Genomic DNA, 27,498 nt, shown 5'->3' with positions numbered 1-27,498 from the left:
CTTCCAGCCTGTGGTTCTGTCGCTGGGGATGGTAGTTATGTCACATGAAGGATGGTGATCGGAGCTTTGTCTGTAGTAGCAAAAGAAATGGAAACAACCTGTATGTCGTGATGAGGGGATTGCTTATTCCCTTGTGTTAGGGAACCACATACATGTGTATATAAAGTGAGGCACTGTGGCTCATTTCTTTTTTTTTTTTAATCTTTTTTATTTTTTATTTATTTATGATAGTCACACAGAGAGAGAGAGAGAGAAGCAGAGACATAGGCAGAGGGAGAAGCAGGCTCCATGCACCAGGAGCCCGATGTGGGATTCGATCCCCGGTCTCCAGGATCACGCCCTGGGCCAAAGGCAGGTGCTAAACTGCTGTGCCACCCAGGGATCCCCCTGTGGCTCATTTCTATAACGGGATGCCACACAACCTTGGAGCAGGTGAAAGCCATCTGTGTATACTGTGCAGACTGACGTGGAAAGCCCCTTCTGCGCTTGGAAGAGTTGTTGCAGACAGATACTGTATTTCACGTATGCGACAAGAAAGATCGTGGACTGTGTTGGGAGGTGAAGTCCACGCCATGGTGTTTGCTCTTGGCCGTGTGTGTGCTTGCTTGTCAGGGTGCTTCGATGGCAAGCAGCAGAAGCTGCCTCTGTGTCACTTACGTCAGAAAGCCTTCTGAAAGAAGGATGGGGCCGTTAGAGTCACAGGAAAAGCCGAGCAGCCAGTCCCTGGGGACCCCTCGCCCCCAGTCCATTCCATGAGATGGTTCCATCCCTGTGTGTACACGTTCCCGGTTGGGATACCCAGCATGTGCATGTGGTCCTGCTCCCAACCTGGAATGGGGGAAAGGTGCTCTCCAAAGGAGGGGCCTGGGTGGGCAGAAGGGGGTTGAGCAGACAAATGGGTGCCCCCACCCTGTGGTCACTTGTGGGGAGGGTTGGGCCGAGGCTGCACTTCCGTTTGGTGACCTCTGTTCATAGTATAGTCCCTTGGCTGTCATTTTGCAAATTTGCAGATGTGCTGAATCAGGCCTGCAGTTTGGGTTCCCAACTCCCAGTGAGGTCAGTTGTCCTGGGGGCACACTTGGCTCCTCAGCCAGTCTGAAGTACCACACGGGGCATCCCCTGTCCTCCCTTAGAGCATCAGGAGCTTACATTCCAGCTTGTCAGCGTGTGGCACAGTGGACATGGCAGGAGTGGTGGCAGGCGCAGAGGGTGTGGTAGGTGGCCACTCGGGCCTGTCTGGTGTGGACTTATCCTGAGACTCCTTCCTCGTCTTTGCCTTCTCTGATTATCACCTCAGCTTGTGTGTTCTCAAAATCAGCTCACTTCGTCTTTTATGTTTTTTTTTTTTAATGCAATAGAATACACGTAAAATTTAGCATTATGACATTTAGCATTGTCCTGAAAGCCTATCTCTGTAGTTCCAGAACATTTTTGTCACTCACAGCAGGAAATTCTGCACCATTAAGAGATCACTCCCATTTTCCCTTCTGTTACATGTTTTTTTTTTTTTTTTTTTTTTAATTAAAAATAATCTTTTAGGACACCTCGATGGTTCAGTGGTTGAGCGTCTGCCTTTAGCTCTGGGCGTGATCCCTGGGTCCTGGGATCGAGTCCTGCACTGGGCTATGCACAGGGAGCCTGCTTCTCCTTCTGCCTGTGTCTCTGTGTCTCTCATGAATAAATTTTTTAAATCTTAGAAAAAAAATTTTTTTTTTTTTTAGAGAAGGAGAGAGAGTGCGAGTAGGAGAGGGGCAGAAGGAGAGGGAGAGAGAATCCCAAGCAGAAACCCTGCTCAGTTTTCAGCATGGAGCCTGACTCCGTGCTCCATCCCACGACCCTGAGATTATGACCTGAGCCGAAATCAGGAGTGGGTCACTCACCTGACTGCACTACCCAGGCACCCCTATTACCTGTATGTTTGTTTATTTGTTTGTTTCTTTCCTTCTTTCTTTTTTTTTTTTTAAAGTAAGCTCTAGTCAGGGCTTACCTCACGACCCTGAGATCAGGAATCACGTACTCTACCAATACAGACAGCCAGACACCCTGTTACATATATTTTTTTTTTTTTTTTTTTGTTACATATATTTTTAAATGGAAATTTTATCAGTTATACTGTAGTTGGGAAACTGCTAAGCCTTGCCATAGATAGAAGGTCCCGGAAGTTAAGCTTTCCGGAGAACAAGGTGTCATTCCATCCTCTCACGGTGTTGCTGCCTGCTAGAGGTGCTAAAGCAGACGTTGGCAGGTGTTAGAGGCCTGACAGACGTCAGGCACCAAACCCAGATTTTTCCTCAACCAGGGCTTCTCAGGCTCAGTGCTGTCGACCCTTGGTGCCCGGGCCATCTCCGTGGTGAGGGCCGTCCCATGCACTGTGGGATGTCGAGGACCCCTGGCCTCTACCTGCCAGGTGTCAGGAGCTCCCACTCCCCCGTGTGACAACCAGGGACGTCTCCAGACACAACTAGGTGTCCCCAGTCCAGCCACCCTTTAGCCATTTCCCCTGGACTTGCCTATTTACACTTGATCTGAGCCAAAAAGCCGAGAAGTGATGGACTTGCCTATTTAAAGATCACAGTGGTAATGCCTGCTTGTGGTAAATGTGCAAACTATACAGAATTTGTGAGGCAAAACACCCCCCAGTTGAATCTCCTTCTCCAGAGGTACTGCTTCTGACAATTTAGAGTATATATTCCAGACTTTTTCCCCACATGCATTTGTTTGTTGTAAAGATGTGGTCGTGCTGTACAAATATTATCCTGTAGTTATTTTAAGCATCTCACCAAGATAGAATTCCCATACTGCACAATTTACCCTTTATTTATTTATTTTTATTTCATTTATTTATTTATTTATTTGTTTGTTTATTTTTACAATTTACCCTTTAAACTGCACAGTTTGGGGTTATTTACCAGATAGATGATCCCTGACTTAAGATGGTTCGACTTGCGGGATCCCTGGGTGGCGCAGCGGTTTGGCGCCTGCCTTTGGCCCAGGGCGCGATCCTGGAGACCCGGGATCGAATCCCACATTGGGCTCCCGGTGCATGGAGCCTGCTTCTCCCTCTGCCTGTGTCTCTGCCTCTCTCTCTCTCTCTGTGTGACTATCATAAATAAAAAAAAAAAAAAAAAAAAAAAAAAGATGGTTCGACTTATGTGATTTTTCAACTTCACAATGGTATAAAAGTGACAGGCACTCAGTAGAAACTGTACTTCAAATTTTGAAGCTGCCTCCTCTGCCGGGCTGGCGGTGCATGGCTCGGTCGGCCCCATGGTCATGAGCATCGGCGACTGGCAGACTGACCAGGGCTGTCTCTCCTGCCATTCTGTTTTTCCCTCTCAGTACAGTGTCCAGTACATTCCATGAGTTGCTCAGCGCTCTTTTATGGAATAGGCTTTGTGTGAGGTGATTTTGCCCAGCCGCAGGCTGCTGTAAGTGTTCTGAGCATGTGCCTTAAATGCATTTTCTACATCTGATGTTTTTAACTTACAAGGGGTTTCTCAAGATGTAACCTTATTGTAAGTTGAAGAAGATCTGTATTCAGACTTGTGCAGCCATCACCACCACTGAACTCCAGGGCATTTTTATCACCCCCAGAAGAACCGCTGTGCCCATCAGCAGGCACTCCCCAGCCCTCCCTCCAGCCCCTGGCCGCCGCTCATCTCCTTTATCGCCCACTTTGGATTTGCCTATTCTGGATGTTTCATAGCAACAGGGTTGTACAGTATGTGGCCTTTTGTGGTTGGCTTCTGTCACTGAGCACCGTATCTTCATCTGTGTTGTAGCAGGTGCTGGTACTTTGTTCCATTTTGTGTCTCATAATAGTCCACTGTGTGGTTGGACCACGTTTTGTGTATGTTTGTCAGTGGGATGGGCATTCAGGTTGTCTCCAGCTTTGGGTGGTTACAAATAACGCTGTACAAATTTTTGTCTACAAATTTTTGCGTGGATGTATGTTTTCATTTCTTTTGGCTGTGATTTGCTTTTTAATTTAATTAACTTATGTTTTTTTAAGATTTTATTTACTTATTCATGATAGACAGAGAGAGAGAGGCAGAGACACAGGCAGAGGGAGAAGCAGGCTCCATGCAGGGAGCCCGACCTGGGACTCGATCCAGGGACTCCAGGATCACGCCCTGGGTGCTTAAACGGCTGAGCTACCCAGGCTGCCCTAATTAACTTATTTTTTAAAATTATTTATTTTAGAGTGGGGCAGGAGCAGACTGGGAGGGAGAAGTAGAAAAGCAGACTCCCTGCTGAGCCCTCAGGACCCTGAGATCACAACCTGAGCTGAAACCATGTGTCAGCCACTTAACCAACTGAGCTACCCACCCCTCGACTTTAACTTTTTTTTTTAATATTTTATTTATTTATTCACGAGAGAGAGAGAGAAAGAGAAAGAAAGAGAGAGAGAGGCAGAGACACAAGCAGAGGGAGAAACAGGCTCCATGCAGGAAGCCTGATGCGGGACTCGATCCTGGGTCTCCAGGATTATGTCCTGGGCCGAAGGCCGGCGCTAAACAGCTGAGCCACCCGGGCTGCCCCCCCCCACTTTAATTTTATTTTTTAAAGACTTTTTAATAGTAGTTTCGGGTTTGCAGCACAATTAAGATGAAAGCAGAGATTTCCCATATACCACCTGTCCCCACAGGTGCATAACTTATTTACTGAATCATGCTGTGGACATCTTAGAGATGTCCTAGTGGCTGGAGTGGCTTCTTTGCTGGTTTTCCCTACCAAACCCATCACAGGCTTACATTTATGTTAGTGAGAACCACATCCCCCTCCTCTTCCGTCCTTTGCCCTTTCCCTATTTCCTGGTGTCCATCTGGCCTATGGCTTGCAAAGATCCTCATCTGGAAGCTCCTTATAGCGGGAGAGCCCGAGGGTCCCGTGACACGAGGCTCCCACTCGTGCTCATGTCGGGGCAGAGCGAGGTCTGAGCTGGAAAGCCTGGGTGTGGCTGTTGCCAGTCTTTCTCCTGACCTGGGCAGCCACTATTCCCTAAGAAAAGCCTCTCTAAAGGCTCCTGGATGGCCCAGTCAGTTAAATGTCTGCCTTCAGCTCAGGTCATGATCCCAGGTCCTGGGATCGAGTGCTACATCAGGTTCCCTGCTCAACTTGCAGTCTGCTGCTCCCTCTCCTGCTGCAGCTCCCCCTGCTTGTGTGCACGCCTTCTTTCTGTCACTCTTTCTTTCTGTCAAACAGATAAATCTGTAAAAAAGAAAAAAAAAAAGAAAAGCCTCTCTTCCTGCATTAAAAATGAATGTCTCCCTCAGAGACACAGGGTGGGCGGAAGTCTCTGTCCTCCCCCAGTGTACTTAGCTCCAACGAGTGACCTGGGTGCTGAGCTCTGGGGAGCAGGAATCTTAGGGGAGATGCTCCTTGCTCCCTGAGTCCCCACACTCCCTGCTTCTTCCTGTGGGATGCAGCTGTGGCACCAGCTGCAGATGCACGGGCAGGGTCACGGGGTGGCAGGTGAGGGGTGACAGCTCCTTGGGTGGAGGCTTGGCGTGCCTGGATGTTCCAGGGCAGTGCAGAGCCTGGGCCCTGGTGCCCAGGGAGGCTGGGGTCATTTCCCTTCTTGTCTGTCATGGTCTTCTGGCCTCAAACTGGGCCAGCCAGGGCTGATCTTCTCTCAGGCTTTGCTGAGTCAGTTGAAGGAATACGGAGGGTAGGACGCTGCCCTGGGCTCCCTGGACATGGTCACTGAGCTGTTAGTGGGAGGCGCGAGTGAGCCTGCTGCCACAGAGCCTTCAAATGGCATCTGTGTCAGGACTTTTGGTTGAGTGACAGAAAAAAACACACCTCAGTATGACTTAGAAAGGAAAACCAGGAATTTATTGGCATAGATTCTGAAAAAGCCGGATGGATGCCTTGGGCTTTCCTCCTGAGGCCCAAGTCGTCAGGACAGAGTCGCTCCATCTCTGCTGGCCTCAGGCTGGCGCTCTGCAGACCTCGGGGGGCGAGGTAGTCTTGGCCTGGGTCCCCTGGGTCCGTCCTAGGCTGCGTACTCTCCTCTCTCGCTCTGGCTCCCAGTTGAGGCAGGTGCACGCTGTCCTCTGGCCAGACCACACGGATCCAGGTAGGACTGAGGTCGCTCCCAAATTTTTCCCCAAGGAAAGTTGGGGTGCTGCCCACCTGAAGAGGGTTCCTGGATGCTAGACATTAGCCATCTGCACCTTTGCTCAGACTTGTTAAGAGCAGTCTCGAGATTAGAAGCACCAAGAGTGTCTGGGGCAGTAGCATGGCCTTTCCCAGGAGCGGGGAGCACATAGGCGGGCAAGGCCTGGAGGTGACCCTAGCCCGTTGCTCTCTCTCCATGAAGCATTGGGCAAGTTGTGCCACCTCTGTGGGCCTTGGTTTCCCATCTGCCCACTGGAGGTAGAAACAGTCCCTCTCTGTAGGGTGGCGGCAGGTGCATGAGGTCAGGTGTGCAGAGTGCTCACTGAACACGCTCTGTCTGTTGTGAGCCCCGTGTGCCAGCGGGACAGGAGAGGAGGGCTGGGGTCACTGCCTGCTGGTGGAGCCACCGCACATGCCTCCTCAGACTGGTGTCTATTATCCAAGCACCAGCAAAACACCGACTGGCAGCTGGTGCTGAGGCTGCACTCAGGGTGCAAGGGAAGAAGAAAAAGCAAGTCACTTGTGGCTTCTCAGGGCACTCCGTTGTGCCCTCCAACCCCCAGCAGCACTGGGGATTGTGGTCCAGCAACTGGCCAGAAGTGCAGGCGTGGGGTGGGCTCTGTGCACACAGCTCTGCTCCCTGTCAGGCTTTTACCTGAACCCTCCCTTTTCTGGGCTGAATTACAGCCCTCATAAGGGCAGTGCCTGCACGTCCCCCAGCGTTGACATTATCAGGATAACTTTAGGGCAGTAGTGGCAAGATGGCCCCCCGTGCCCCGACTTAGGGTGGGGAGGGCAGAAACAGGCTCACAGAGGGACCCCTGTCCCCTGGGTAGCTGTGGATGACCGTATTTCCTGTCTTAGGTGGTCACTTCTCCCACGCCCCACGGGTCACCCCAGAACAAGGCAGGAGTGCAGTGAGGGACCCCTCCCTCTTCAGTCTGGATTTCTGTAGTATAGCCCTCTACCCTGAGGCTGCAGCAAGCATGAGGCCTGGCAGGGGCCTGGGGGGCCCAAACACGTCGTCCGCCTCCCTGCATGCAGAGTCCTGCGTTCCTGGGAATCCATGCCTTGTGCGTCTCTGTGAGGCCCTCCCAGACCACCTTCCTCCTCAGCTCTGCCGCCTGAACGTGTGGAGCTTTGCGTGGCTGGTGCTCACTGTGTGTCTTCTCAGCTACCACGTGCACAACGCACCACTTTTACCCCATCTCACAGACAGAGAAACTGAGGCTTGGGTGGTGGAGTCAGATTCCATCCCAGTACCTGGCCCCTCCCGGTCCCTCCTCCACTGACAATCTGGGACCCAGAGGCAGTTTCTGGGCCTCCTCTTGCAGCCCTGCCTGGGGTGTCCTCAGCTGGTCTCCTCTGCCCTGTGGGTCCTGTCCTGGCTTGTGACCCCTGCTGGGGAGCGGATGTGGAGATTGTGCCCAGGTAGACAGGTGTGGGGAGGAGAGCGGCCTTTGGCCGGGGAGCAGCCTGGAGCCACAGAGTAGGAAAAGTGCGAGCAGGTTTCTTCTTGCGCTCACCTGTGCGCCACATTGTGGCCACTTGCCTTCTGCTCTTGGTGGGGACAAGCCAGGCACCTTTCTTCACAAGGCCGAACACCGGGTCGCCCGGAGCTCAGATGCCGTCCATTGGTGTGCGTGGAAGCCTGAAGCGGGGCAGCCCAGGCGTCCCTTGGCAGGCAGGTTGGAGAGTGGGGTCTGGGCAGGCAGCAGAGGGGTGCAGCGAGGGCAGCCTCGGAAACACGGTGCGTGATGAAGGAAGCCAGACAGGAAAGTTAGGTGCTGGGAGGTCCTGCTCCTGTGAAATGTCAGACCAGGTGAATCTGTGGACACAAAGTAGAGTGGGGCTGACCCCGTGGGGAGGGCTGGGGTGATGGGGTCGGGGTTCCCATGGGCATGAGGAGAGGGCTCTGGATGGTGGTGATGGTTAACCTGGCCTTACAGATGTACTTGATGCCGCTCAGTTACACAAATTGCCATTTTAATCACTTTTACCTATTTTGCCAAAAGAGAAAAAAAAAAGGTACAGCTGGCTATCTTCCCTCACCGTTTCGTCTGTCTTCGTGAGCTCTGCCGTGATGCCATCCTCACCGCGCCTCCTCCCTCCAGCTCAGTCTGACTGTTCTCGCCTCCTTTTCTCCTCAGTTGAACTTTGACCTGGACCGAGGTGTGTTTCCAGTGGTCATCCAGGCCGTGGTGGATGAAGGAGATGGTGAGCGGCCTTTCCTTGTCCATCTCCCTTCTGTTGTGGACCCTTCTCACCTCATTCAGCAGGGAGGACTTTATTCCCGAAGTGATGAAAGACGTTGGCTCAGCCCACTTAGCGCATTTGGGGCCATGAGTTCAAGCCCGGAGCCGGCCGGCTGCTGGGTTCTGGCGTCCACCCCCCGTGGGATGATGGAAGACAGCAGAGAAGGGCACAGAGCAGGGCGGGCCGGGAGCTGTGGCTGTCAGCATGTCAGGCCACGCTGATGGGCTGGCTCGAGGCCCTTTCTCCTGCCAGGCTTGCTGGGTCTCTCCGTTGCTGCTACTGTAGGCTGCGGACCCCCCGGCCTAGGGCATGGGACCCCTCCCAGCCGAGTCCTTGCTTCTCAACTGTGTCTGAATGTCCCTCCGTGCAGAGCCAGCAGTGGGCACTTTGAGGTGGCTCTGGAGGAGGTGTGGCCAGAGGGAGCAGCAGGCCCCCCAGGCAGAGGAAGGCAAGCTGAGGACGATCCCCCCATGGGTTTTGGGCTCTCCAGCTGAGAATATTGGGAAGCAGCAGCTAAGAGAGAAGCTGAGTAGGGGGCAGAAGAGGGGTTGAGGCCAGTTCTGACCGCTCCCTCCTCTCTCTCCCGGGTAGTTGTGGAAGTGACTGGCCACGCCCACGTGCTCTTGGCCGCCTTTGAAAAGGTAAGTGCCGTCCTGCCCCTTACTGTGCCAGTGACCAGGGAGCATGGGCAGAGGGGTGGTGTTTTGAGACTAGAAGTCTGAACTTGGGGTCCAGGCTGGGCCAGGTGGGCTTAGTGCCAGGGGCTCAGGGCACGTGGCGGGCTCTCCAGTTACTCTGGGCTCCAAGGGGCTGCGCCTTGAGGAAGGCTTTTCAAAGGGTATCTGGTGTGCCCAGAGGGGCAGAGAGAAAAGACCTCCAGGCCCTCCTGGAGTCCCTGAGTTGGGGGTGCCTCACATACTAGGAGGTCGTTTACGTGCAAGAATTCATATTACCTTCAGCCTGATGTGTATTTGAACTTAGGTGTTTGCCCCTTTCTTCCATGCAGACCCAAGTCCCCAGTTTCCCCAGCTGTTCTTGCTTGTGGCCATGTTACGTGGGGTGCAGTGAGAATGGTCAGCCCCACCATTGTCTCTGCGTTAGGATGTCGTGGGGCCTGGGGACGGTCCCATTTGCCAGTCACTGCTGTTCATGGGGCCAGGCAGTTGTGTGTTCATGCAGCAAGCAAGTGCCTGGCTGTGTTGGGAACAGATCCCTTGCTCACCGAGCCCCTTGCTGGAGGTGGTGGGGTGCATCCCCTGCTTGAGAATGTCATGACTGACAGCCCCACTCCCCAAGGCCCTTTGACCTTGGCCTGTACTCTGCAGATTGTAAAGTGTTTCCAGCACCAGCCTGTGGCCTGGCTGGACGAGGATCAGGGACCCTGGGAGGAAACCAGGCTCAGGCTGCTTCTTCTGGACTTAGCACCACATGTGGGCATCCTGCTGACCCCTCGTTTCCTCAGCCCGGTGTGTGCACGCGCAGCCTGGAGAGGGTGGGGGTGGTGCCCAGCTCCTGCCTGTGATCTGGGTCTTTCCAGACTTCCCAGGGAGTGAGGACAGCTGGGCCCAAGGCCCCTTTGGCACATGTGTCCTGTGCTCCCCTGGCCCCTGGGCTGTGGTGGCGCTGAGCGCCCAGGGTAGAGGTTGGGTGTCTCCCTCGCCAGCTGCGCTCCCGAAGCCCGGCCTTGTTGGAAGAGGTGGTAACTGTACTGTGTGCTTCTGTGGTGAGCGGGCGGGTGATGGCAAATTCTGTCTGCGCTTCCAGTTTAGAGCCCAGTGAGAAACTGCTTTCTCTCTGGAGTCCAACCCACTGAAAATGCTGAGTGCTGGTCTCAGTTGACTTCGAGGGGTGACTTAACTGGTGGCTTCATGAGTCTCGGATCTCATACCTTCATGAACCTCGAACTTTGGATGGTGTGTCTCCCCAGATGCCACCCAGCACATTCACCGTTTACCTTCTTTAGTTCTCAGAGTTTTTAGGACTTTGGGCTTTCCTTATACATATGCGTGTGCACAGTCTTCTCAGTGAAGCCAAGCCCTTTGGGGTTAGAAGTGGGCTGTGTCACTTCTTGCCGTCCAGGTACTGCTGCTTGCTGTTGGGGGGCTCTGGTCCCTGTCAGAACTTGCCCAGTGGTCATAAACCTGACTGAGCTTGAGAACTGCCTGGAGAGTTGGGTTACCTGGGTCAGGCGGTACTCCCGGTAGTTTCAAGGCCCAGTCAGAGGGCCACGTTTGGAGAGACCTGGCCGGGCCCTGTCCTTCCGCTGTGGATGTGGAATGGCTGAGGAAGGGCCTTCAGCCTGCCAGGCGGGGCTGCTAAGTGGTACCAGCTTGTAACTCTGTGTCTTTCTCCCTGGTAGCACGTCGATGGCAGCTTCTCTGTGAAACCTTTAAAGCAGAAGCAAATTGTAAGTCTGGTAGGAGAAACATTGTGACCTCTTTTGATATTAAAGGCCCTCAAACACACTCAATGTCCAGAGTTGTCATCTGGGCTCTGGAAAGTCCGAATCTGCCCCTCTGTGCATGCGTGCGCCCACCACATCCCAGTATTGACTCGTAGCCCAAGTTTCGCCCAGCTCGGTGAGGAGGGTTCGACCTCCTTAGGGCTAGGTGGGAAATGCAGCTCAGACTGCTTTTGAGCACGGTGACGTGTGGTCACTCTTGTGCAGCTGTGATGGGTGGTTCAAAGTGGCTTTTCCCTGGGGAGGGGGAGGGTAGGTGGAGAGGGTATGCTTGCCTGGCCCGAGTGGAGGTTGGCTCCATGCCCCTCGGTGAGCAGAACCTTGGGCCCCCAGCCCCTGCCCTTCTGCCTGTGTCACTCACTGGGCTGGGCTGGGCCAGGTATGCTCCTCCTGGCCCCGGGCCCACTCGCTGAGGTGCAGGTGGGCAGAATTTCAAACCACACCTGCTCTGGGACCCAGGCCTGGCCCCTGGGAAGTGGTGTTGGGCCAGGGGGGTGCAGCGGGGCTTCCGAATGGGGCCGGCCAGTGCCCGGATACCTCTGTGTTCTCTAGGTGGACCGGGTCAGCTACCTGCTGCAGGAGATCTACGGCATCGAGAACAAGAACAACCAGGAGACCAAGGTTTGCGCTGGTGGCGACCTTGGCTGGGACTGTGGGTGGACCTCACTCTCATCTTCCCTTCCACCTGCCCGGGAGCCGGCTCCTGGAGGGGCTTGCCTGAAACCCCCAGCCCTGGCCCTGGCCCCGTGGGCTAGTCCCCTGTGTGCCTTCCCCAGGGGGCCCCAGGACCCCAGACTCCAGGTTTCTTTAACTTTTCAAAGGCTTTCACAGAGAAGGGCAACCTGGGTGGCTGGGTCAGTGAGTGTGCAGCCCTTGATCTTGGGATTGTAAGTTTGAGCCCCATGTTGGCTGTTGAGATTACTTAAAGATCATAATAATAGTAATGAATGAATAAATAGAAGAGTTAACAGAGCCTATGGGGCATTTTATTCTTTTTCCAACAAATTCCCTGGCTTATTAACATCTTTGGGTTGCCAGCCATTGTGTGGACAGGGACAGCCTGGTGTGTGGGGCCCCTTCCCACCCCCTTGGGGTGAGCTCTAGTGGCCCCCGCCAGCGGCACCCCCCCCCCCAGGCCCCCAGCCCCGAGCCCTCTGCACACCTGTGGCCAAAGCGTGTGGCTGACGGAGCTGTGGTCTGGCGAGCATCGGCCTGTGCCTTTGTCATCATTTGAAAGGCACGAGTGACACTGCCATCTCTTAAACGTTTCTGGAAGTCTTAAACGCAAGCCTCTGTGACAGCTGGGACCGGCTGAAAGCCGGAAGTCAGGGCACTTTGGTCAGGCCCTTAGTCTCGGAGTGTTCTCTGCGTGCTTCATGTGTCAGCACCCCCTTCCACAAACAGCCTGGTGGTATGTGTTGTCACCTTCAGTGGCCATGTGGCGTCTGTCATGCCTGTTCAGTGCCCTGATTTTACAGATTGCACACAAGCAGCATTGCCGTTTGGAAACCAAGGGGCAAGGCTGGGTTCCGGTAAAACTTGATTTACAGAAACAGCTGGTGGGGCTGTAGTTTGCTCTTTTACAGGGTTGTCGTCTCTTGATCCAGACACTCATTTTGATTAGACAAGGTGGACTTGTCTGATTTTTTTCAGTTTCAACCCAGTATGTGGGCACCCTCTGTAAGACATGCCTGTACTGTGGCCTTTCCACGCTGCTCTGTGGTTCTGGGGAATAGGAGGAAACCTGGGTTTTCTTGGTTTGGTGTGTGTGTTGGGGGCAGGCACGAGCCGGGTCTGAGCTCTGGGCCGTGTCCCCTGAAGATGGGAACACCTCCCTGCCCTGGCCTCTGCCTGTGGCCCTGGGGAGCCCGCTGACACTCGGACCCTCCGTGTCCCCGCAGCCCTCGGACGAGGAGAATAGCGACAACAGCAACGAGTGTGTGGTGTGCCTGTCGGACCTGCGGGACACGCTGATCCTGCCCTGCCGGCACCTCTGCCTGTGTAACTCGTGTGCGGACACGCTGCGCTACCAGGCCAGCAACTGCCCCATCTGCCGGCTGCGTGAGTGGGGCCAGGGCTAGGGGGCTGCGGGCTGTCGCCTCCTGCCCCGGGCACAGCGAGTGGGACGTGTACTTGGTGCAGGTGGTCAGTACCCCTGGCAACCGTGCTGGCACATGTGCGGCTCACGTCCCCGAACATTAGACTTCGGGAGTTAACGGCAGGAACGGTGCCAGGGCAGGTGCTTGCCGTGAACTTGGAACGGGACAGAAAGTGGCCTGTGAATCACACCTTTAAGTGTTACGTGGACAATATTTTGATTGTAAAAAAACAGTCCTGGTGAGGTGGACAGCCGACAGGAGTTCGTTTCCAGGAGCACTCCAGACGTTTTCTCAAAGTTAATTCTGAATCAGGTGTTCGTCCTCCAGTGGAAGGAATCCAGACATTCTCAGGGCAGAAGATCCCGCTGGATCGAAATGAGCGTCCAGCCAGTGGGCGGGTCCCAGCAGTGAAGGGCCAGGGCTGTAGGGGGAGAGCCCGCCCTGGACTCCGGGGGTTTTCAGTTGTCGGGAGCTGACGGCTTTTTGGAGAAAGTCTTCGTGCCATTTCACACCTTGGTGTGCCTGTCAGCCTCCAGGGCAGCCTGGGGGTACCCGTGCCTCAGCCCGCGCTCCTGTACCAGCATCCGGCTGTGTGGCCCGGACTGCTTTACACGCTTGTCTCGTCAGTATCTTGGGGCTCAGAGGGAGCCTGTCCAGGGTCACAGCTGGTAAGGGGCAGGGTTGGGTCTAAACTAGTGGTGAGGTGTGTGCAGGGGTCGTGGGGTAGGCTGAGCGTGTGGAAGTGGAGGGGGAGGCTGTGGGGTCTGGGCGGTCCGGAGTCCAGCCCTGATGAGACCTCAGGGCTTGCAGGGGTGGCCGCAGGGGGTCTGTGTGCTGGCCCTAGAGGGACAGGCAGCAGGCCGGGTAGCCTCTCCTGGGTGAGGAACAGGCTGGGAGCAGGAGCTGAATGCCAGCCTTCCCCAGGGGCCCTGTGTCTGGTGTTCTCAGGTGCGGCATGGTGTGACGGCCCAGGGGCCCAGATGGGCTAGGGCATGGGCCCCTGGCAGGTGTGGGGGGCACTTGGGCTGGGTGAGCTGGGCCAGGGCCCTTGTCTCTGAGGCCTGCAGCTTGGGGCAGCCACCATCAGCGCTAGAGATGTGGGTGTCACTAGCAGGTGCTGGGACAGTGTGCAGCTGTTTACCGTGTGTGACCTGTGCTTTTCATAAACGTTACGCTGTTTTTTTTGTCTTTAAGATTTTATTTATTTATTCATGAGATAGAGAGAGAGAGGCAGAGACACAGGCAGAGGGAGAAGCAGGCTCCCTGCAAGGAGCCTGATGTGGGACTCGATCCCAGTACCCTGGGATCACACAGTGAGCCAAAGGCAGATGCTCAACCACTGAGCCCCCCAGGTACCCCAGCATTACACTCTTATTAGGGACACTGATCAGGGTGACCAGTAGCTTGGTCCTAATTTATTTTCCCAATTCTTGCTGCTTCTGGTTTTGTGGTGTAGAGATTGTGCTGTTAGGGACATTCGCATATGTATGTTTGCCTGTCCTTGGTGTAACTTCCGGGAGGAGATACCTGGTCGCCAGGAATGATGCCGCCACCACATTCAAGGGTGTAGTCCCGGGTTTGGCATGTGTGAGGCTGGTGGCACCCTCCCTGCTGCCCTGGAAGCTCCACCTGAACTGGGTAGTGCACTCCTGGGCTCCCGTCTCCCCTCTGGGGCGGTTTGGTGATCACTCTGTTTTGCCTCTGATTTGGAAATGTGGCTTGTCCTAGGACCACTGTGGGTGGGTGGGTGGCCGGTGGCCCCGGGGCTTAAAGGGCCTCCGTGGTTCCGGAACTGGCTGCCCCTTGCCTGATGGGAGCCCTTCCCTCTGCCACAGCTTTCCGGGCCCTTCTGCAGATCCGGGCAGTGAGGAAGAAGCCGGGAGCCCTGTCCCCCGTCTCCTTCAGCCCTGTCCTGGCCCAGAGCATGGACCACGATGAACATTCAGTAAGTGCCTCTTTCTTCTGTGCTGTGGAGTGGAGGCCAGAGAACAGGGGGTTTCTGCAGGAAGCCCCTGCCCATTTTTAGTCTCTCAGTCCGGACGCCCTCAGGCTTTACCCTTCATGTTAGGACAGCTTCGGCTTCCCAGTGGGGCCGCATTGGTCAGAGGCCCTGGGCCTGTGGCCAGAAGGAAGGGCATGGCCAGGCTGTCTGCTTCTCACTGCCTGCCGGCTCTCTGGGCCTCCGTCCTCATCTGGCCGAATGGGGTGACCCAGGCTGGGCCCAGGGAGCCCCGGGTCCTGAGAGTATTGTTGTTTTTGCCGAGAGCAAAGGCCATCTGACGGCACGCAACCCTCCATTGAGTTTGAATGTCTGTCACCATCATTCTACCAGGCCAGATAGCCAGGGCCACCATATGGGTCCTAGGAGCTGAGGTCTCACCCAGTGGGTGACTATGATCTGTCCTCTCTGTCCACTGAGGGGGGCTGCCCAGCCTGGACACAGGAGAGCGCCTTGGCAGCCACCTACCTCACTTGCTTCCTGGGAAACCGCGAGGTGAGCTTGTTGCACGCAAAGGAGGGGAGACAGACTCAGGCTTCAGGGAGAGAGATGGCTGTCTGGGTCAAGACATCGGCAGAAGATGGAGAGAGATGTAGAGACACAGAAAGAGAAGCAGAGACAGACATGGATAGAGATGAGCAGAGACACAGTCACAGAGACATGGGGAGAGACACATGCAGAGAGGCACTGGGAGAGACACAGAGGAGACACAGACGGGGATGGGACTAGAAAAGTAGGTGCCGAGACACGGCAGAGAGGCACAGCAGAGACAGGAGGGGCTGGCCCAGGTCTTGAGCTCCCAGCCCCGCCCCCGCCCGGCCACAGCCATTGTCTGCCGGTGAGTCTGATGTTGGGATTCAGTGATTCTCAGAGGGAAAGGACCCAAACCCTGTGGTTCGCACACCCGCAAGATGGGCTTCTGCGCTGGTGAGTGTCCCATGTTGGGCCTGTGCAGTGTGTGTGAATATTGGGCCAGTGTTTAAAGGCTGGAAATTTTCCATAAGACTCAGATTTCTGGCTTCTCTTTCAAAATCTGAAGGTCTGGTCTTGCAGCTCAAGCTGATGCAAGGCTGCCTCGGAGGTGGGGTCCCCATCACCCCCACTTTTCCAGGCCAGCCTGGAAATACACAAAATACACTTTTCCAGTGTATTTTGCCTGCTGGGCCCCTGTTGGCATCAGGGCTTACTACTCCCGAAACGGCCCTCCAGTGTATTTAATATTGGGCTTGACTGAGGAACACGGAACATTTTCTCCAGCCATGCAGTTTTAGTAGAGAGAGAAGTTAGCAGTGAGATATGATTTGTTCCTGGGAGAGGAGGGGTGCTCAGGGGTGGACGGTGGGTTTTCTTGTTGCCTGTGTGTGCCCTTCCCAGGCTCTGCCCTGGAGTCTGAGCGGCCGGCCTAACCTTCCCATGTCTGTCCCTCTTATCCAGAGAGTGCCGAGATGGCTCTCACACTACAGGGCGGCCCTGGGTTTGGGTTGTGAGCTTCCCATGCTCCAGAGGGCCGGTGCCTTCCCCTCCAGAGAGTTAAGATAGCCAAATAACGGGCTCTGGTTCTCCACCATGTTCCCTGAATGAGCAATTTGCACCTAGTGGTGTGGAGAACCCAAATTTTCTTCAGTGAGACCTTTACGGTCATTGAGGAATGGGGGTGATTTAGGGCTGATTTTTCTCCCCAGCTTCCTTTAGGAGTTGGACATTGGTGATGAGTTTATGAGACAGTGGCAGACCTCATAGAAGTACGGGGTGGGGTGTCCCTTTCTCGTGCCCAGCGGGGCCCACTTGTGAGGAGCACCTGGCTAGCCTCCTGCCTGTGCTGGCCAGGACCTGCTTCTCGGGGTAACCCAGACGACGGTGGCCAGTGGGACAGGGATGGGCTCTACCAGCGGCATTGCTTCTGGGAGTTGCAAAGATGCCCAGGCCCAGGCCCTACAGAATGTGCACTTGGCCAGGTCCCCAGACCTCATGTGCAGGTTCAGTTTGCCAGGCACAGGCTCACGGCACACCCAGAGGCCAGCAAGCCCGAGACACGCCCCAGCCAGCCAGCTCCAGTGCGGTTTGGGGGATGGCAGTTGTAAAACATATGATTTTTATCTTGACAGTGTCCCTTTAAAAAATCAAAGGCGCACCCCGCCTCACTGGCCAGCAAGAAACCTAAAAGGGAAACAGTAAGTGTGTTTGGCCCTGTGGCCACATCTTTGCCCCGCACCCTGATGATTAAACCAATGACAAGTATGGGAAATCATTTTCACCCCAGGCTAACGTGTTTGGTTAATTTAATCTGTCAAATCCACTCTCCCCAGTCCCGGCGTCCCTGCCCAGGAAGGGAGTTTTGTGGAACAAGCAAAGCTCAAGGTCTGTCGGCAAAAAGCCAGTGTCTTGGATCCCCGCTGCCAGGCGGCAACAGCGCCGGCCTCGGGCTGCCCCTTCTCGCCAGCTCTGCTTCTGCCCGTGGTCCCCAATGGCCTCGTTTCCCTTTTTTTTCTTGCTGGCAGTGGAATGATGTTGGAGGTGGAACTCACTCACCTTGCTTCTAGTTTTTGCAAACAGTCTTCCTCGCGCTTGCTTGTCATCCTGCATCCCCTGCTCTGTCCACCTTGGATGTTAGCTCTTTGGGTCAAGGACTTGGTTTCCTTGCATTTTCCCTGCATCTCAGGGAGCAGGCGGGGGCCTCTGCCTGGAGCCTCTACTGACCCCCATGGCCCCTCAGCAGAACTTAGAGCGGCGGAGGTCACGGGAGGGCCAACCCAGAGAGAGGCTTTTTTCCTCTTTGGAGGATGAGGAGGTTCAAAGCAATTACTGACCTTTCAGTGGAAGGCAGGCTGGGAGCGGATACAGGGCAGCACGGGCCAGGTGGCCAGGGCACTCGGGGAAGCTCTGCCTGGCCCTTCTGCCTTTCCTGGTCCGCAGGGCTGTTCCGTCCCTGAAAGGCAGCTCTCCCTTCCTCCCAGCAGAGCGGGCAGGCGGGCGGGGGTTCACAGTGGGAGCACTGCAGGGCATTGGTCCCTTGCCTTGTCTAGTGAGAGCGAGGCGGGGGGGCTGTCCTGCCTGCGCAGTGGCCTGGGGACCTCACGTCTTCAGCACCCGGGCATCTCCCCACACCTTAACTCTAAAGCAGGACTCAGTCTGTTGATTTGCTCCACTCCCAGCAAGGGGAAGACTGGGTCTGAACCAGAGGTGCCCATTAGAAGCACCTGAAACACACGTCACCTCCAGTGGACACTTGTTTCAGGCACACACAGGGTCTCAAGTTGGGCCAGATGCCTGTGCTGGGCAAAGCTCCCCGCGGGGCCAGGCCCTCCCTGGGCTAGAACACACGCTGCTCCACTGGCCTCTCCCGCCTTCGGCATGGCTTTGCTCTCCACCTGCTCCTGAGCCTCCTTTCTCTCTCTGACCCCTCACTCTCCACCTGTGCCAGGCAGGAACAGAAAGCCAGGTAGGGGCTGGCTGAGACCAGGGGTGGGGAGGGCTCCCAGGTGCCCTCTGGAACAGAAAGCCAGGTAGGGGCTGGCCGAGACCAGGGGTGGGGAGGGCTCCCAGGTGCCCTCTTGCCTTCATCTGGGGCACAGAATGGGCATCCAAGGCCGTGTGCTGCGGCTGATGGCCGAGGGAACCTGGGGAGGGTGTCTGATGCTGCTGCGGTGTTCTTGGCGCCCCTCTGAGGGACGGGGATTTAGATCCCTGGAAGGTGGAGTGGACAGGAGATGGTCAGAAGGCAGGTTCTGGGGAGTAGAACGTCCCTGGGGCACAAGCCCAGCGTCTGGGGCTTTGTGGCCCAGGGCAGCGGGCAGGGAGTGTGGCCGGCCTGTCCCTCACCCACCCTTGTCCCCGCAGAGCTCTGACAGCGTCCCACCTGGCTACGAGCCCATCTCCCTGCTGGAGGCGCTCAACGGCCTTCGGGCCATCTCCCCAGCCATCCCATCAGCCCCCCTCTATGAGGAGATCACCTACTCAGGCGTCTCGGATGGCCTGTCCCAGGCCAGTTGTCCACTTGCTGGGATCGATCGAATCCTGGAAAGCAGCCACCAGAAGGGCAAGCCGAGGAGCAGATCCCCTGACAGGTGAGGCTGATGCCAGGATTCCCTCTGGGGGTGGTACGTGGGAACCACCCACCCGCTCTGTGGCGGGGCTTCGGGGAAATGCATGGTGTCGTGGAGGCAGGGCAAAGCCGGGGGGCGCCGGGGTGGCTCAGTTTGTCGTCTGACTTCGGCTCAGGTCATGGTCTCTGAGTCCTAGGATTGGGCTCTGGGCTCAGTGGGGAATTGGTTTGAGATTCTCTCCCTCTCCCTCTGTTCCCCCTCTGCCCCGCCCCATCCCTCTCCATTTGCATGCATTCATGCGGTCTCCCCACCCGCCCCATAGACTGATTGATTGATTGATTAATTTTTTGAAAAAGTGCAAAGCAGGTGTATGTGTGGGTTTAGTTTTAGAACTTTTTTTGGGTGATTTCACTAGAATGACTCACAGAATCAGTAGCAGGTTAGGTTATGGATAAAGGTTACAGCAAAGTAGAGAGAGCAAAGCAGCTGGAAAGATGCGCTGGTGGAGCCCAGAGGTGCCCAGCATCCCACCCCGTCCCAGGCCACACAGGACATGGCGGGAGCCCGTGGAGTCTCAGGGTCGCAGGATTTTCTGGGGGCTGGTCACGTGGGCACATCCTGCTGTGTGAGCAGCAGTGGCAGTCAAACCTGGGCCACCACGAAACCAGGCACATGATGTTGCCCTAGTTATGCCTGAGAAGCAGAGGGTCCAGTCACGATCCCCCTGGACAGTGCGAGACAGGTGACCAGCCTTCTGTGTTAAGCCTCTTTTCACATGTGCTGTTTATTTTATTTTTTAAATTTAAATCTAAGTTAGTTAACCTATAGTGTGTTATTAGATTCAGGGTAGAGGTCGATGACTCACCCGTTGCCTGTAACACCCAGTGCACGTTCCGTCACGTGCCCTTAATGCCCGTCACCCAGTTACCCTGTCCCCCCACTCCCTTCCCTCCAGCAACCCGCAGCTGGTTTCCTAGGGTTTAGAGTTTCTTTTGGTTTGTTTTCCTCTCTGATTTTATCTTATTTTTCTCTCCCTTCTCCTACATTCATCTGTTTTGTTTCTTAAATTGCACACATAAAGGGAATCATGGGATAATTATCTTTCTCTGACTTATTTTGCTTAGCTTAATATTCTCTAGTTCTCTCTTGTGTGCTGTGGTTTTAAGAAAAGTAAAGGCGGACGTTCTGTAAAACAGGCCTGGCCCCTGTGATTACACACGTGGCAGGGGCCCTCCAGATAGAGAAAGAAGTGTGGGGGTGTCTCCTGCTGCCCCCCACCCCAGGGGTACCATCATGATGCTCTCCTCTGGAAACACGGAGCCGTGTGCAGGCCCGTGCAAGCACGCACCGGGGATGGCCTCCGGGTCCAGCCCGCCGTTGTGCCTGCTGGCGTCCTGCTGTGCACCCGCCTCCCCACAGGTGGCACTGGCTTTGGTGGGTTGGCATTTATCATCCACATGCCCTCCACCCCGTCTTGTCTGTCCCCAGCACCCTGCGGTCTCCGTCGTCCCCCATCCACGAAGAGGATGAAGAGAAGCTGTCCCAGGACTCGGACGCCCCTCCCCCGCTGAGTGGGGTGGGCCTGGCGCTCAGCAGCTCCCCCGAGGTGAGGCCCACCGTCACCCCGGCCCCGCCGCCTGTCCGTGGGCCCCAGACCTGTGGCCAGGGCCCCCCTCCACCGCTTGCTCGCGTGGCAGCAACCTTGGCTGGTTTCCTCATCTGTGGGGTGGGTCCTGTTTCGGGGGCTGCTGGGGCTCCTGCTGTGCGGGAAGTCCTGGGCCAGTGGCACCAGAGCTGCAGCCACACATTGTCCTTGTTTCCCAGAGCTTCGTAACGGAGGAGGCGGACGAGGCAGCGGCATTAAAGCAAGGTAAGCCCTCTCCTCAGGAGCACGTTCGGGCCTCCCCAGCGGCTCTGCCAGAGGCTTCTGGAGGGTAGCTCTTCAGAGCGCACTGGCTCCCCTCCTGGAGGTCATGAGTTCCTTACTGCAGGACCTCCCAGAGGACAGCCCCCGGCCCTCCTGGTTTTCCTTCCACACCCAGCCAGCACATAGTAGTGGCGGTTAGCTGCTCATGCAGGTCCCCTACGGGCTGCCCAGCTGGCACCTGGAGAGACCCAGGGTTCCTCCTGAGGCCAGAGGCTGGACAGTGGGGTGCAGGTGCCTAGCTCAGTCAGGCCCCTCCTCCGCGTGTCCCTGTGTCCCGTGGAAGGGGCCATGCACCTCTCCGTGGAGAGTTTAGCACAGAGTAGCCTGCTGGGTCCTGAGTCCAGCTGCCACTGGTGGGCACTGGGCTCTGTGTGGGGCGTGACCCCTACCTGACCTCACACTGGTTGTGGGATATGATGAGGTGCTCCGTCTCCCAGCTGGGGAGGTGTCATCCCACCACCAACCCAGTCATTCCTCCAGGTTGGGGTGGCTGGAGGCCCAAAGCCATTTAATTGGGAGGTGACAGAGGCAGGAAGTAGCCCTGGCTGGCTGGCTGGCTGGCTGGCTGGCTCCCAGGCCTGCAGCATGGTAAGGACCCCAAAGTAACCTGCAGCCACTCCCTTGCCAGGAGGTTCCCCAGTCAGCATTGTACCGCGGTGACCCGCATCCACCCTGGGAGTGGCTCCCCGCCCCCAGCGTGTGGGGCCTGCCTGCAGGTTGCTGGGCCTTGGGGCCTTGGGTCTGGGTGTAAGTGTTGGTGCCCAGGGCAGGGTGCCTGGTCTGGGTGTCCTCACGTCCTGCCTCTTTGGCCTGAGCTCCCCCACCTCAGCCTGGGCCTGAGCCTCTCCCAACACTCCTGCCTGCCTCCCTGCGCAGAGCAGGTGCCCAGACTGTGTGGCTCCCCTCTGTGCCCGTCACAGGGGCCTAGGCCCCGCTTCTGCAGAGGGGACCTCCCCCTGAGGACACCCTGGGCAGCCCTGGGCACTGCTGTGTGAGAGTGAGGTGGCCGCGCTAGCTGCCCCCTGCAGGGTGTGTGGCCCAGCTGGAAGGATAAAGATAAACAGGAGATATTAAACTTATTACCATTTCTCGGGTGTATAATGTGTTTAATTTTTAATTTTAATTTTTATTTTTATTTATGACAGTCACACACACAGAGAGAGAGAGAGAGAGAGAGGGGCAGAGACACAGGCAGAGAGAGAAGCAGGCTCCATGCACCGGGAGCCCGATGTGGGATTCGATCCCGGGTCTCTAGGATCGCGCCCTGGGCCAAAGGCAGGCGCTAAACTGCTGCGCCACCCAGGGATCCCATATAATGTGTTTATAATGAAAAACAGAAGCCCCGAGCTGGAGTTGGGAGAGAAGGGTAGTAAAGAAAAGCAAACCTTTGCCTCTCAGGCCTAGAGGGCGGAGGAGGGTGTCAGGGTAGGGTCTGGCCCCCAGTGGCTGCAGAGCCCTTAGGCAGGAAAGACAGGCTCCTGGGGGTCCTGACCAGAGGGACAGTGGCCACCTTCTGCCTCTGGGCCTCTGACCTGCCCTCTCCTCTGCAGGGAGCCGAGTGCCGTCCATCGAGAACGTCCTACAGGACGGCAGCCCTGAGCCCTGCAGCCATGGCCAGCCCCGCCTGCCAGCTGATATCTACCTGCCAGGTAACAGCATTCGGCAGCTGAACTGGGGGGAGTGTGGTGTACTGTCACCATCGCATGGACCTTGGGGCCCACCGGGCCAGGGGGCAGTGCGGTGACTATCCCCGTGGAGCTAGGGGTCTGCTCTGACTGCTTAGGGAGGGGCTGGCCTGTTGGGAGCCCAGGTGTCTCCCTGGCTTTGCCCATATTCCTTCTGTCAACCCCAAAGCACAGCCAGGCCCCGGCTCTACAGCCCCCCACCCTCCGCTGAGACTCTTTGGTGCAGAGCCTGTGCCTGAGGCCCCTTTGCACCCTGGAGCCAGGTCTGTGTCGGGAAGGCAGGAGAAGCTGGTCCTTCTCTCCATCTCCTGCTTGGGCCCGGTGGGCAGACCTAGTCCCACTGGAATCTCCCACTCTTCCTTCGTCCGTGGGTACAGCAGGCCCTGTTTGGGTGCCCCAGCAGCAGGGCCTCTGCCCAGGGAGCTATAGACAGAAAGCTGCACGCCGGGGCCTGATGCTGGCCCCCAGCCCTCTACCACCTGCCTGGGGGGCCGATGAGTGCTCACAGGGTGCAGGTGAAGCCGTGCATCCCAGGCCGGTGCTGGGAGGACGGGTGGGGCCAGGCGCCTGCAAGGCCCAAGGGCAGTGGGGAGAGGTCTTATTGCTCTGCCCCCTTTCCCTTTTTTTTTTTTCTTTTTGTTTTTAAAGATGTATTTGTCTATTCATGAGAGACACAGAGGAAGAGGCAGAGACACAGGCAGAGGGAGAAGCAGGCTCCCTGCGGGGAACCCGATGCAGGACTCGATCCCAGGACCCTGGGATCACACCCTGGGCTGAAGGCAGATGCTCAACCACTGAGCCACCCAGGTGTCCCTCTGGCCCAATTTCCAGAGGCCTCTGTCCCCCGCCTCCAGCTCCTCTCTCTGCTCCTCAGGGTCAAGATCCTCAGCTTGAAGTACTAAGCTCCAGAGATGGGGGACAGGACTTGGGGCTCTGAGACTTGTGCCTGCTGCCTGTTAAGATACCATCTAAGGTCCGATATGAAGATAAATAGCCACGGTGCCCTCAGAAAGTCAGGCTCCTGCCTTGTGGCTAGGAAGACCTTTGCCCCCCGCCTGCCCCAGGACTCACTGCTGCTCAGTTCCCGGTGACCTGACCTGTGCCTCGGGCCTGGCTGTGATGTGCTTTGGTGTGAAGGTGTCTCTTGTCCCACCCGCCCCAGCTGGACAAGCAGTGGCCTGTGCAGACAGGGTCCCTATAGCCCAGAGGGTGGCCCGTCACCAGGTGTAGGAAGGCAGGGTCATATGTTTATCCGCACTCGGGGGCCTACCCAGAGAGACCCATGGGTGAAAGCCATGCCTAGGACCAGTATTCCATAGAGTAACACAATTCCAGTAAGTTCTTTCAAGGAACTTCAAGGATTTCCTTATAATTACAAGCTTGGGGGGATGGGGAGAGCCCATAGAGGGACTTCCTAGAACCACGAGTGGGAGTTGTGGTCCTATGGTTGAGGAGGCACCTTGGACCCCCCCCGCCCCCCCGGCAGTGCTACCCCCTCGCTGCCAGCGTGTCTGCAGGTCAGGACAGGCCGCAGCCGCTGGGCTCTGCCCACAGGTGACACCAGGCTCTCTGGCTCTGTCACCCCTACCCTAGGCCAGTGACGTGGCCACCTTCAGCTCCACGGAGGGGGCGGGAAGCACGTTGGCTGTGCAGGTGATAAAGGAGAGGCGGAAATCCGTGTTCGGGGGCAGCAGAAGGCAGTGTCCGGCCACGGGGCATAAGGAGGCAGCTCTGGGGCCCGCGACTCACCTGGTTGTGCCCCCCTGCACGGGTGCCTCGTGGGTTAGCATCTGGAGCCCGGTCCTCACGAGCGCTGCCGACTGTACCTGGCGGGGCAGGGGGAGGCCGGGGTCCTCACAGACGTGCACACCTTTACAAGCATATGTGTACCTGTCTTCCTTTATTCCCGTGCCAGAACCTTTTCTCCTGCTACTGGCTCTTGCTCAGCAGAGATCCTAAACGTCTTTCCCACATGCATGTGTTCAAGAGCGGGAACGAGCACATGGGTGTGTTCATTCTTGGTAACAGCTGCACGGCTGTCCCCTGGTGGATGGGCACAGTTGAGCGAACATTAGGTTCTTACTGTGGGTGGGGGGATAAGGAGGTCGGGCGAGGGAACCTGGATGCTGGAAGCGGCGAGCCTGGGGGGCGGGGGGCCCCTCCCTGGGTCCACCCTCCGCCAGGTGAGCCCCGCCTGCCCCAGGCCCTGCCCTGTGAGTGCTTCTCCGGGCTGAGCGCCTCTGCGTTGCACTGTGGCCCAGTTCTCCTTTGTTTTGGCACATTGGTCTGTGTGGGCATCGTGTCTCATGTGTCCCCCCGGGGCATCTCGTCCTGAAGCAGTGCATTTGCTGCGGGATGTGCTGTCTGTGTGAGTGCTTTGCTAACTGAGCTTCTCTCCTCCTCCGCACAGCCCTGGGGCCTGACTCCTGCTCTGTTGGTATAGAGGAGTAAGCTGGTACGTGATCGCCTTCGTACGTGTTGTGGGGTGGCTCTGAGGGGCGTCCCTGACCGTGCTGGAGCAGGACCAGCTGCCTCTCCCTCTCCTACTCCCTTCCTGGGGGTTCCTGCCCCTTTTCTGGGTTTCTTCCACGTCCATGTCTTCCCTGGGGTCCTGGATTCTGAATCCAGAGCTCTCCAAACGTGCTACACCTTCACCCCGAAGAGGTGGTCCTGGGGGGTCTGACATCGGTGGACTTTTTCTGTCTGGACTCAGTGGCCCAGCCACGCTTTTCTATTCTAGCCTTTAGAATCCCAGGAATGGTGACTTAGCCCTTGCTGAGACCCCACCCCCCTGTTGCTGCTGATTAGCCTGTTCCCCAGCCTGCCTGTGGAACCTTCCAGAACACCAGCACATGCTGAAATCAGCCTGTTAGGAGGCCATGTGAGGTTGACCCTTGGCCTGAGCAGGAGATGCCCTCCACCTGGGTGACCTTGGCAGGTGGTTCCAAGAGCACCAGCAAAACCGGCCAGTGTGTTTAAGACCCTCTTCCCTTCTTCACATGATGGTAGCGGCTCTGGGAAGTCTGGCCATGGAGGACCTGGTGCCTTCGGTGGCCCGTGCTTTCCCAGACGCGTGTGGGCTGGGGCGCTGCAGCCGGACTCCGGCCGTCCTGGCAGCCCTGCTGGGAGACGCGCCCCAGGCTGCTGTGCGGCCCTCCTGCAGGCCAGCCGTCCTGAGCTTCGGTGTCTGTCCACTCATGACAGCTGCTCTTGTGTCCCCGCACAAACCTCTCCTGTCCTCCTTGAATGTTTCGTCTGACGAATCTTCCCCTCTGTTCAAATAGGGCCCAACGCTTTTATAAAGTCGGCTCCGGCCTCCATGTGAGTGGATGTTGAGTGTTGTGATCTAGGTGAAACTTCCAGAAGTAGACAGTACACAGAGGTCAGGCTGAGCTGCAGAGAGCGGTTTTGCCTGCGGGCTGCATAGCACAGCTGACGCCCTGCACGAAGCCACAGACCCTAAGAAAACAGTTTGTCCCCCTCGGGGTCTGTGTCACAGGTGACAGGTGGCAGAGGGCTCCGCTCCTTGGTTTGCTATGTGACGGAGCCCGTGTCCGGGGGCGGGCGGCCGGCAGCCGTCCCTCTGTGGCCCTGACAGTTGTGCCGGTCGCTCGCCACTGCAGGCCTGTGTCACAGCCGCACCCACGCCCTGGGGTGCACGCTGGGTCCAGGGACAGAGCGCCCCGAGGCATCGGGGGCAGCAGCGCGATCGTGGCGGAAGGGGCCTCTGAAGAAGGCGGGAGGGGCTCCGGGGACCCTCTGAGCGTGACGCGCACGCGGGGCCTGCGTCCTGGCCTCAGTGGTGACCACAGCGCTGGTCACGTCCCCGGAAGCCCGGACCAGGCGAGGGGGAGACCCGGGGGCAGGACGCACGGCGCCCCGTTACATTCTACTCTGGGGCATCGGCTGGTGCCAGTGTCCTGGATGTGCTCCCAGAGAGACAGGCCGCCCTTACTTCGCTGGGGCTGCACTTCCGGGGCTCTGGGTGGCCTGGCTGCACTTCCGGGGCTCTGGGTGGCCCTACCCCCGGGAAGGGGGGGCACGGTCGGCAGACACTGAGCGGGACGGATGAGGTGGGCAACTTGGCCCAGCGTGACCGCTTCTCCCTCTGCTCCTGCCTGCAGGATGGTCCACCTCCATGGAGCCGCCCCACAGCCTCCGTACCACTGGCCCACCCCGGCCTGTGCTTGGTGGCCCCAGTCCTGACCCTGGGGCCACTGAGCTGACCCCACTCTGAGAGCCTGGCCAGGCTGGCGGCGTGGAGCGCCTAGCTCCCCAGACTCTGCCGAGGGGCCGCCAGATTCCAGCGTGACCCCTGGCCTCTCCCGTCTTGCACGCTCTGCGTGGCCACTGGCTCCAAGGGGCCATCCGACCCTTGATCGAAGAGCACAGTGGACGGTCTCCTCTGACAAATTCCTTTTTCTACAGTTGATGTATTTGTAAATGGTACAAGATGAAGGACTGCAGCTTTCTGTTCTGGGGTCTCCCCTGCCCGCCCCGTTGGCTGAGTGGCCGGGCCTGGTGGCTGACCACCCACGTGCAGCCTGGATCAGCTTCTCCGAGCACCCCAGCTCTTGGGGCCCTGACATCCCAAGAACTCAACCCAAATTCTCAGAAGAAAAGTGTATTGGTGGGTGAGGAGTTACCCTCCCGGGAGATGTCACAGGGGCCTTGTTGCCGGAAGACGGAAGGAAGTGGGGGCTGAGTCACACTCAGTGAAGGAAACAGTGCCTGTCCCCAACCCCCTGCGCGCGCCTATGTCCTTGGCAGCCTGTCTGTGCCCTCTGCTGCTGCTTCCCCTTCCCGGGCCAGTCGGGGGCGGGGCTGCCCCCCAAACTCCCCCACCCCCCGACCTAGGGGCACAGGCGCTGAACACAGGCCATCTGCGGCCGTCGGTGGCGGAGC

The 27,498-nt window shown here is 57.1% G+C and overlaps 1 protein-coding gene across 8 annotated transcripts in view; it reads left to right on the top strand.

Annotated features, from left to right (window-relative positions):
* MGRN1 (mahogunin ring finger 1) overlaps positions 1-27,051 on the top strand; it is a 59,483-nt gene extending 32,432 nt beyond the window's left edge. The window contains exons 6-19 of one of the 8 annotated variants that reach the window (XM_038540520.1): positions 8,274-8,340; positions 8,971-9,020; positions 10,739-10,786; positions 11,393-11,461; positions 12,742-12,901; positions 14,775-14,884; positions 15,359-15,433; positions 17,044-17,109; positions 18,776-19,002; positions 20,470-20,587; positions 20,806-20,851; positions 22,459-22,557; positions 25,004-25,048; positions 26,718-27,051. In XM_038540520.1, the coding sequence (XP_038396448.1) occupies positions 8,274-8,340; positions 8,971-9,020; positions 10,739-10,786; positions 11,393-11,461; positions 12,742-12,901; positions 14,775-14,884; positions 15,359-15,433; positions 17,044-17,109; positions 18,776-19,002; positions 20,470-20,587; positions 20,806-20,851; positions 22,459-22,557; positions 25,004-25,044 (1,176 nt within the window). In that variant the 3' untranslated portion in view covers positions 25,045-25,048; positions 26,718-27,051. The other 7 variants (XM_038540521.1, XM_038540525.1, XM_038540519.1 and 4 more) reach the window with 7 other exon arrangements.
* The last annotated feature ends 447 nt before the right edge of the window (positions 27,052-27,498 follow it).

This window comes from Canis lupus, chromosome 6, assembly GCF_011100685.1.
Source record: "Canis lupus familiaris isolate Mischka breed German Shepherd chromosome 6, alternate assembly UU_Cfam_GSD_1.0, whole genome shotgun sequence".
NCBI lineage: Eukaryota > Metazoa > Chordata > Mammalia > Carnivora > Canidae > Canis > Canis lupus.
The sequence above is the reverse complement of the archived record's forward strand: the minus strand, read 5'-3'. Positions and strand labels throughout refer to the sequence as shown.